This window comes from Alnus glutinosa, chromosome 3 (genome assembly GCF_958979055.1).
Source record: "Alnus glutinosa chromosome 3, dhAlnGlut1.1, whole genome shotgun sequence".
NCBI lineage: Eukaryota > Viridiplantae > Streptophyta > Magnoliopsida > Fagales > Betulaceae > Alnus > Alnus glutinosa.
The window spans coordinates 22,956,176-22,966,379 of NC_084888.1; the positions used below are offsets into that span (position 1 = coordinate 22,956,176).

Genomic DNA, 10,204 nt, shown 5'->3' on the forward strand with positions numbered 1-10,204 from the left:
CTGCAAGGTGGGCGAGATAGGAGGAGACGTGCGCCTAGCATTGAAAATGAGTTTGAAAACGAAGGAGATGATGATGATGAGGAAGACATAGCATCTGAAGTTGGAAGGGGCGGAGTTGACAGACCTAGAGGAGGTAGGCGTGGAAGAGGACATGGGAGAAATCCAAGGGTTTGAGATGAAGTAGATAGGAACCTTGGGAGCATCAAAATGAAAATACCATCTTTCCAAGGTAGGACTGACCTTGAAGCCTATTTAGAGTGGGAGAAGAAAATAGAGTTGATTTTTGATTGTCACAATTATTCAAAAGAGAAGAAGGTGAAGTTGGCGGTAATTGAGTTCACTGATTATGCAATTATTTGGTGGGATCAATTAATGACCAATAGGAGGAGGAATCATGAGAGACCTATAGAAACATGGGGTGAGTTGAAAGCTCTCATGAGGCGAAGATTTGTACCTAGCCACTACTATAGAGACCTCTACCAAAAATTACAAAACCTTACACAAGGGTCAAGGAGTGTAGAAGATTACCATAAGGAGATGGAGGTGTCTATGATTCGGGCCAATGTAGAGGAGGATCGGGAGGCCACAATGGCCAGATTTTTAAGTGGTTTGAATAGGGACATAGCCAATGTAGTTGAGTTGCAACATTATGTGGAGGTAGAAGATATGGTGCACATGGCTATGAAGGTGGAGAGGCAATTAAAGAGAAAGGGGGCAGCAAGGTATACTTCAGTTTCTAGCACTCCTTGGAAACCAAAGTGGGATAGAAATGCTCAAGCTATAGTAAAGGGAAAGGCCGAACCACCTAAGGGAAAAGATGAGGGAACTAGCAAGAACAAACCCAAGGTTGATTTCCAACCTTCAAGGAATAGAGATATTAAATGTTTTAAGTGTTTGGGTTCAGGGCACATTGCGTCTCAATGTCCAAACAAGCGAGTGATGGTTCTGTGAGACAATGGGGAGGTGATGACTGATAGTGAAGATGATAGTGATGAGATGCCTGAGTTGGTTAATGCTAGTGATGATGATGGAGTGGAATACCCCGTAGAAGGTGAGTCTCTTGTTGCCAGGCGTGCTCTCAATACGCAAATTAAGATAGACGATATGGAGCAACAAAGAGAGAACATATTTCATACCAGATGTTATGTAAACAACAAGGTGTGTAGTATGATTATAGACGGGGGAAGTTGCACCAATGTAGCTAGTACCACCCTAGTTGAAAAGCTGAGCTTACCTTTATTGAAGCACCCTAGACCTTATAAGTTGCAATGGTTGAATGAATGTGGGGAGGTCAAGGTCAATAAGCAAGTTTTGGTGGCTTTTACCATTGGGAGGTATAGTGATGAGGTGCTTTGTGATGTAGTTCCTATGCATGCTGGCCATATTTTGTTGGGGAGGCCATGGCAGTATGATAGGAGGGTGATTCATGATGGGTTTACAAACAGGTACAACTTTGTGAAGGATGGAAAAACATTCAAGCTTGCTCCTTTAACCCCAAAACAGGTCTATGAGGACCAACTGAAGCTGAAAAGTGAGATTGAGCAAAAAAAAAAAGAGTGAAAAAGAAAATAGAGAGGTGCTTGAGAATAAAGAAAAGAGAGTGGAGCCACGAGAGAAAAAAGAAAGAGGACTTGCAGAGAGAAAAGGGAAGGCAAAGATGAGTTTTTTATGCAAAGGAGAGTGAGGTTAAGAGGGCTTCTCAGCAGATCAGCCTATGATTTTTCTTGTTTACAAAGAATCTTATCTTAATCTTGATGAAACTAACCAATCTCTTCCTAGTTTGGCTCTTTCTTTGTTGCAAGAGTTTGATGATGTATTTCCGGAGGAGATGCCGAGTGGGTTGCCACCCATTAGAGGCATTGAGCACCAAATTGATTTCATACCCGGAGCAGTTATTCTAAACCGACCAGCCTATAGGAGTAATCCGGAGGAGACCAAGGAGCTTCAAAGGCAAGTTGAAGATTTGTTGAGCAAGGGGTACGTGAGGGAGAGCATGAGCCCATGTGCAGTACCAGTGCTACTAGTGCCAAAGAAGGATGGGACTTGGAGGATGTGCATTGATTGCAGAGCGGTCAACAATATTACGGTAAAGTACCGTCATCCCATTCCTAGATTAGATGATATGCTTGATGAATTGCATGGCTCATGTATTTTCAGTAAAATAGATCTTAAAAGTGGATATCATCAAATTAGAATGAAAGAGGGAGATGAATGGAAAACAGCTTTTAAAACTAAACATGGACTTTATGAATGGTTGGTTATGCCATTTGGACTTACAAATGCGCCTAGTACTTTCATGAGATTAATGAACCATGTATTACGTGCATTCATAGGCAAATTTGTAGTCGTGTACTTTGATGATATCTTAGTGTATAGCACGAACTTAGATGAACATATTGAGCATTTAAGATGTGTGTTAGATGTGTTGAGATGTGAAAAGTTGTATGCTAATTTTAAGAAATGTACCTTTTGCATGGAAAAAGTTGTTTTTCTTGGTTATGTTGTTAGTTCAAAAGGTATTGAGGTGGATGAAGAAAAAGTAAAGGCTATCAAGGAGTGGCCAACGCCTAAAAGCATCACTGAGGTAAGAAGCTTTCATGGTTTAGCTAGCTTTTATAGGCGTTTTGTTAAGGATTTTAGCACCATTGTTGCACCACTCACTGAAATAATTAAAAAGAATGTTGGATTTCATTGGGGGAGTGATCAAGCAAATGCATTTGCTACTATCAAAGAAAGGTTATGTTCTACACCTGTGTTAGCATTACCTGATTTTAACAAAACTTTTGAGATTGAATGTGATGCCTCAAGAATAGGAATTGGAGCCGTTTTAATGCAGGATAGGCGGCCCATAGCCTTCTTCAGTGAGAAGCTAAGTGGGGCAACCTTGAATTACCCCACTTATGACAAAGAACTTTATGCTCTTGTTCGCGCTCTAGAGATGTGGCAGCACTACCTTTGGCCTAAGGAATTTGTGATCCACACCGATCATGAATCATTAAAGCATCTCAAGAGTCAAGGTAAATTAAATAAGCGACATGCTAGATGGATTGAATACATTGAGACCTTTCCCTATGTCATCCGTTACAAGCAAGGTAAGGAAAACATTGTTGCTGATACTTTATCGCGAAGGTATGTACTTCTTACTTCTCTGAGTGCTAAAATGCTTGGGTTTGAATATGTGAAAGACATGTATGTCAATGACGCTGATTTTTCTGATGTGTATATAGCGTGTGATAAAGCGGCATTTGGTAAGTTTTACAAGCATGATGGTTATTTGTTTAAAGAAAGCAAATTGTGTGTGCCAAATTGTTCAATGCGTGAATTATTGGTACGTGAGGCACATGGTGGGGGATTAATGGGACATTTTGGTGTGAGGAAAACCTTAGAAATTTTACATGAACATTTCTTTTGGCCTAGGATGAGAAGAGACGTCACCCGAATATGTGATAGGTGCATTATATGTCGCAAGGCCAAATCTAAGGTTTTACCACACGGGTTGTATACACCCTTACCCGTTCCCAGTGAGCCATGGGTAGACATATCTATGGACTTTGTTTTGGGGTTGCCTAGGACAAAAATAGGTAGTGATTCTATTTTTGTGATAATGGACAAATTTAGTAAAATGGCACATTTCATTCCATGCCATAAAACAGATGATGCTACCAACATAGCTGATTTGTTTTTCAAGGAAATAGTGCGACTCCATGGTGTCCCTAGAAATATTGTTTCTGATAGGGATGTTAAATTCCTTAGCTACTTTTGGAAGGTTTTGTGGGGAAAATTAGGTACCAAACTTTTATTTTCCATTACTTGTCATCCACAGACTGACGGATTGACTGAAGTAGTCAACAGGACTTTAACTCAACTCTTACGCACTGTCATTCAAAAGAATTTGAAAACTTGGGAGGACTATTTACCATTTATAGAGTTTGCATATAATAGGACTATGCATACTACTACTTCTTATTCTCCATTTGAAATTGTTTATGGTTTTAATCCACTTACTCCTTTAGATTTGATGCCTTTACCTATTGATGACAGGAGTAGTTTGGATGGACACAGGAAGGCCGAATTGGTGAAGTCAATTCATGAGAGGGTACGACTTCAAATTGTGCAGAAGAATGAAAAGTTTGCTTCCCAAGCCAATAAAGGGCGAAGGCGTGTCATCTTTGAACCAGGCGATTGGGTCTGGGTTCACATGCGCAAAAGAACGATTCCCAGCCCATAGAAGGACTAAATTGCATCCTCGCGGCGATGGACCTTTCCAAATCCTTGAGAAAATTAATGATAATGCTTATAAAGTGGATCTTCCCGGTGAGTATAATGTCTCTGCTACTTTCAATGTTTCTGATCTTTCTCCCTATGATGCAGGTGACGATTCGAGGTCGAATCCTTTTGAGGAGAGGGAGAATGATGGGCCCCATGGTAGGCCGAATCTTAAAGATCCCTTACAAGTTCCAGATGGGCTAATCACAAAGTCAAGGGCGAAGAAGATCAAGGAGGCAATGCAAGGATTGGTGCAATCCACTTGGGCCGAGTTTGCAAATTTATCGAGCAAGACTCCAACATTCAAGATGTGCTTGAAAGAAGAAGGACCAACTTTAATTCATGTGATACAAGCAACAGATGGGGGCGGCATAGCCTAGTGGTTTCTTGCAAACTCTTTATTTCACTAAGTATAGGCATATGGGCTTATTTTTATGTTTCTATGGTTGTAGGCCTTTAAGCCTATTATTTTATTAAGTGGACTTCTTTTATTAGCTATAGAAGTGTAGTTTAGGATATTTTGGGCTTGAAGATGTTCAGCCCATGTCTTTTAATTGATGTAGGCCTTAGTAGGGTTAGGGTTTCATGGAGAGGTTTTAAAAAGACTTGTAGCCGCATATGCTAGACAAGTTGATTGTGAATGAAGTTTTGTTCTTCATAGAAAACTTTTTCAGTTTTCTCTACTTGTTCTTGATTGAACTAAGAACTTATCAAAGGCAAACCCTTTGTGGCGTTCTCACCAAATCTAGGTTCTTGAAACAAGATTTCAACGGGTCTAGATTCTTTGGACTTGATTCTTGGCTTTCTTGGGTAGATTTCAATTTGTTTGTGGGTTCAAAGGGGATTTCATCCTGCGGGTTCACATCATTTTGTTTTCAATATATATATATATAGTGTCAAAACACTTGTTTTCAAGCCATAACGCTATTTGTTATTCTATTAGTTTTTTTGCAAGAAAAAAATACTCTGAAGTCTCGATAGCTCTCATTCACTATGAAAAATTTAAGGGTTATTCTATTAGTCTTCGTTCTTGAAAGTGCGTCCTTAACAAAGATAGAAACTATAATCTAATTCTGGGAGGTTGCATGTCAAGAGAACCGATCGCACCGAGTTATATACTCTGGGAGCACGAATCAACCTTTAAGGACAACGCTTTTGCGTGATTCTATAGCATTGTGAGATCTTTCCTTTTTTTTTTTTTTTTAATTTTAATCTATTGTACTATATTTATTTTATTATTATTATTTCGAATTAATATGGTCTAGTATCAACAAGAATATTTTCAACCAATTATTTATTTGATTGTTAATTTTAGATTGATATTATTTTATTTCAACAAGAATTTTGTGCACCAACCAAAAATTATTTCCTACAATCTTAGAGGTTGATTCTATTGATGGTTGCAAGAATATTTTGATTAGGACCAGAACAGTATTATTTAAACTTATGAGAAGTCAAATACTATTAGAGTTTACGGTATGTAATTCGCATACAAGAATGATGAAATCAATTCTTGGGTGGAAAGATAAAGACTTTGTTGGGGAAAAATATCTGATAATTGATTCATTTGTCATAAGAAAATTTTAATTTCATGTGTAGGTAATGGAAGTGAAAATATTTTGATTAAAAGAGTTTTCGATTATTTGAACTCAAATTTGTGTTATTTAATTTATTTGTCAAATAACATTTTCTTGTTGGGTCACTAATGTCGCAATAAAAGTTGTGCCTTTTATAGATTTTTAGAACTTACCAATTTCTATTGTGTCGTGCTGAATTTATCGGAGAACATTCATGTCGATTAATAATAACCAAAGTGAGTATTACCCATGTTGTAAAGAAAAAAAAGAAAAGAAAAAGGCATTGCTAATTATGTGCAAAGAATATCACTTTGCTGAAGATTCTTGGAGGTAAGCACATGGTAGAAGGAAGACATGAGTGTATGCTGAATTGATCGGTTTTTATGACACCTAGTTGGTGTGTGGTGACTTAGCCTATTTTGGAGGATCTTGGAGTAAAACTGTTGGCTCCTCTGTGAATTATTAAATTATGTTTCACATGCCTTGATTTGTTTTTAAGAGATGATATACAATTTCATTTATTAAAAAAATAAAATTGATAAAGGTGCTTCTTGATTGAATTAAAACTGGAGGAAATTTATAATTACATGAATATTGTATATGATAAGCAGCATATGTTGATTGATCTATTTGAAAAAAGAAATAGCATATAACACTCATGCTAAGATATGGCATGCTAGATTAGCATGAGTACTTGAAAAGAATTTGCTACTTTTTCATCTATATTATTTAGCTCTCAAGTTTTTTTGACACGTTGAATAGTAATAAAATAGATGTGATTATTGATGTCACCTATTGAAGCTCATTTAACATCTAATTTTTTTATCATATCGTAAGATTGATACCAATGACGCATTTATAACAGAGAGCTAGTACTAGGTGATTATTATATGATTGAGCCTAATACTTTGCATATTTACTGGGGCTTAAGTTGAAAAGATTTTCTTTTACTATCTTGATAGAACTTGGAAAAATTGTTATAAGCAGTAATAATTATTTAGTGAAGTTCTTTAGAAAATCGCAAGTTGTGATTAGTATTATATATATATATATATATATATATATATATATATATATATATATATATATATATATATATATATATATATATATATATCAATGCTTCAGAAAACTCTCAATTTGGAGAAAAGAAAGTTTAGAGAAAAGAAAGAAGAGAAAATGATATATCATACTTAGAGAAATATGAGCTAATGAAAGTCACATTTTTTAAAGCACTTGTGTGCTGTTAATGAATATTTATTTTCTTGTTCTTACTTGGTTTATTCATTAATATTTGGTATGATTGATTTATATATATAAATCTTGATTACATCAAGTAAATGAAAAGAAATTATGAATGCTATAATTGTTAGTTTTGGCCTATCCACCAACGTATGGGGGAAGCAATTTTTTTGGCTGGTCACATTCATAATAAAGTGTTTCATCAAAAAAATTGGTAAAATTTCTTATGAAATTTGAAAAGATAGTAAGCCTGGCATAGAATATCTCAAAGTGTGGGGGTGTTTGGCAAATGTTATGTTACTTGAGCGTAAAATGAGGAAACTTAGTTCTAGAACTTATGATTGTGCTTAGGGATGTAATCGAGCCGAGCCGAGTCGAGTTTAAAGATTTCAAGATTGGCTCGTTTATGAGTCGAGCCTAAATAATCGAGATCGAATTCGAGCCGAGCTATAAATTTCATGTTCAAGCTCAGCTCGTTTAAAACTCGAGCGAGCTCGAGCTCAAGTTCGAGTTCGTTGAAAATAACATTTGAGCCGAGCCGGGTTACTTGACAAGCTCGGCTCAACTAATACTTGAGGTAAACTATTAAATTTTTTAATGAGTGATCAAAGCAGAATTCAAGCCCAAGTTTATGAACAACCTCTATGCATTTATTAATAACATAAATATATAATATGAAACTATATAAGGCATATTATAAAATATAGTACATAACTATAGTTTATAAGTAACAAATTAACAATATGTTATTATATATAACTAGAGAGTATAAACTATGGTATATGTATAATGTGATAAATAGTAAGTCTAATATATTCTATATAACTAAGTAACTATAATATAAGTATAATATATAACTATTGTTAACCATGTGTGATGTGATATATATGCTAACTATTTAATATTGTTATATACTAACTATTAATAACTTAATATGTTAATTTAACATACTAAATATTGTTATTAAAGTATTATAATTAATACGTAATACTATATATATTATACTATATTTACTATTTACTAATATATATGTAAGATATGAACGAGCTAACGAGTCGGACTAACGAGCAGAGCGAGCGATCTGGTTGAACTTTAAACAAGCTGAGCTCACGAGTCCCTATTGAGTTTTGTCAAACGAGTCGGGTATGAATCACTTACTAATTGAGTGGGTTTCTACAGTAACAATCGAGTTTCTACAGTATCAAGCTTGAGTTCGGATCAGGCTAAACCGAGCGGGTATCGAGCAAGTTGTCGAACGGAATGGTTTATTTACATCCCTAAATTTGTGCTTTTATTGGTTATGCTTGCAATAGTTCATGCTATAGATTACTTATTATCAAAAGTGATGTTTTAGATTACAATACTATTATTTAATCTAAAAATGCTATTTTCTTTGAGCATGTGTTTCCTTTGAAAAATAAGGAACAATTATTGCATGAATCTTCTGTTGCTTCTAATAAATTCGTTGATGATGCAAGATTTGAGAAGTAGTAAGCGAGCTAGAAAAGAAAGGAATTTCGGAATGTTTTATTGCTTATATTGTTAATGATGATCCAACATATTATATTGAAGCAATTAAATCTATTTGATGCAATTGTTTTAGTTAGAGACTATAAATAATGAATTGGAATCGATAATGTCTAACCATACTTGGGAACTTGTTAAATTACCTCCTAAAGCCAAACCAATTGGTTGTATATGGATGTTTAAGAAAAAGCTTAAACCAAATGATATAATAAATAAATACAAGGCACGTTTAGTGGCTAAAGGCCATAAGCAAATGCGACATGTTAATTATTTTTATACCAATTCTTTGGTTACTAGAATTTATCTATTAGAATATTGTTTGCCATTGCTTCAATTTATAAACTTATTGTACATTGAATGGATGTCAAAATTGTTTTTATGAATAGTGAAGAGATTTATGTGGAGCAACCCAAGGGACTTGTAATTCCCAGTCAAGAATACAAAGTGTTTAAATTGGTGAAATCCTTGTTGGATTAGAGCAAGCTCTTAAACAATGGCATGAAAAGTTTGACAATGTGACATTGGCTAATGCATATTTGATTAATAGTGCAGGTAAATGCATAACAAGTTTTAAAATAATGAATGTGTCATTATTTGTTTATATATATATATATATATATATATATATATATATATATATATATATATATATAGACTTGCTTATTTTTGAACTAGCATTGATGTTGTGCTAAAGCTAAAAGATTTCTTGCATCTAATTTTAATATGAAAGATATGGGTAAAGCTAATGTCATTTTGGACATTTAAGTTATTAGAGATAAAGATTGCATTATTTAATTTTAGACACATTATGTTGAAAAGATGCTTAAAATATTCGACCACTTTAATCAGTCTATGTCACACCAAATGATTCAAAAATACACTTAGTTAAGAATTACAGTGATGGTTTGCAAGAAAAAAATATGCACAAATCATTGGTATCTTTATGTTTTGACAAATTGTATATGCCATGATATTGTATATGTTGTTGGCAAATTGAGTAGATTTACTCAAAATCCTGGTGTTGAGTATTGGGGTGCTATCAATAAATTGTTGAGATAATTAAAAGGTGTAATTAATTTTGGATTGTCATATTGTGGTTATCCTACTATATTGAAAGGACATTGTGATGCTAATTGGATTTTTGATTCAGATGAGCAAAGCCTACTAGTGGTTATGTGTTTACTCTGACTGAATGAGCTATTTTTTAGAAGTCCTCAAAATAGACTTGCATAGCAAGGTTTACTATGGAGTTAAAGTTAGTTGCCTTGAAGAAGGTAGGAATTGAAGATGAATGGCTAAGAAACCCATTGATTAATTGATTTGCCTTTATATACTAATCCAGTTCTACCTGTGTTTTCATTTTGATTAACAGGTTGCCATAGCTAAAGCAAAGAGCAAGAATTGAATGAGAAAAGTCCACAATATTGTAAGGCAGCTAATTGAGATCGGTATAATTTCCATGGACTTTGTGAGGTCAAAAAGGAATTTTACAAATCCTTTGACCAAGCCCTAGCAAGAAGGCTAGTGAGTGAAACATCGAGGGGGATATGACAGATACCCAAATTATAACTGTAATGTCTAAGACATTACTA

The 10,204-nt window shown here is 34.8% G+C and overlaps 1 protein-coding gene across 1 annotated transcript; it reads left to right on the forward strand.

Moving 5' to 3' along the window:
* The first annotated feature begins 966 nt into the window (after positions 1-966).
* LOC133863267 (uncharacterized) lies at positions 967-2,769 on the forward strand. Its single transcript, XM_062299224.1, is given in 3 exon segments — positions 967-1,531; positions 1,614-2,442; positions 2,760-2,769. Coding segments are annotated over 3 exon segments (1,404 nt in total).
* Positions 2,770-10,204: the final 7,435 nt, after the last annotated feature.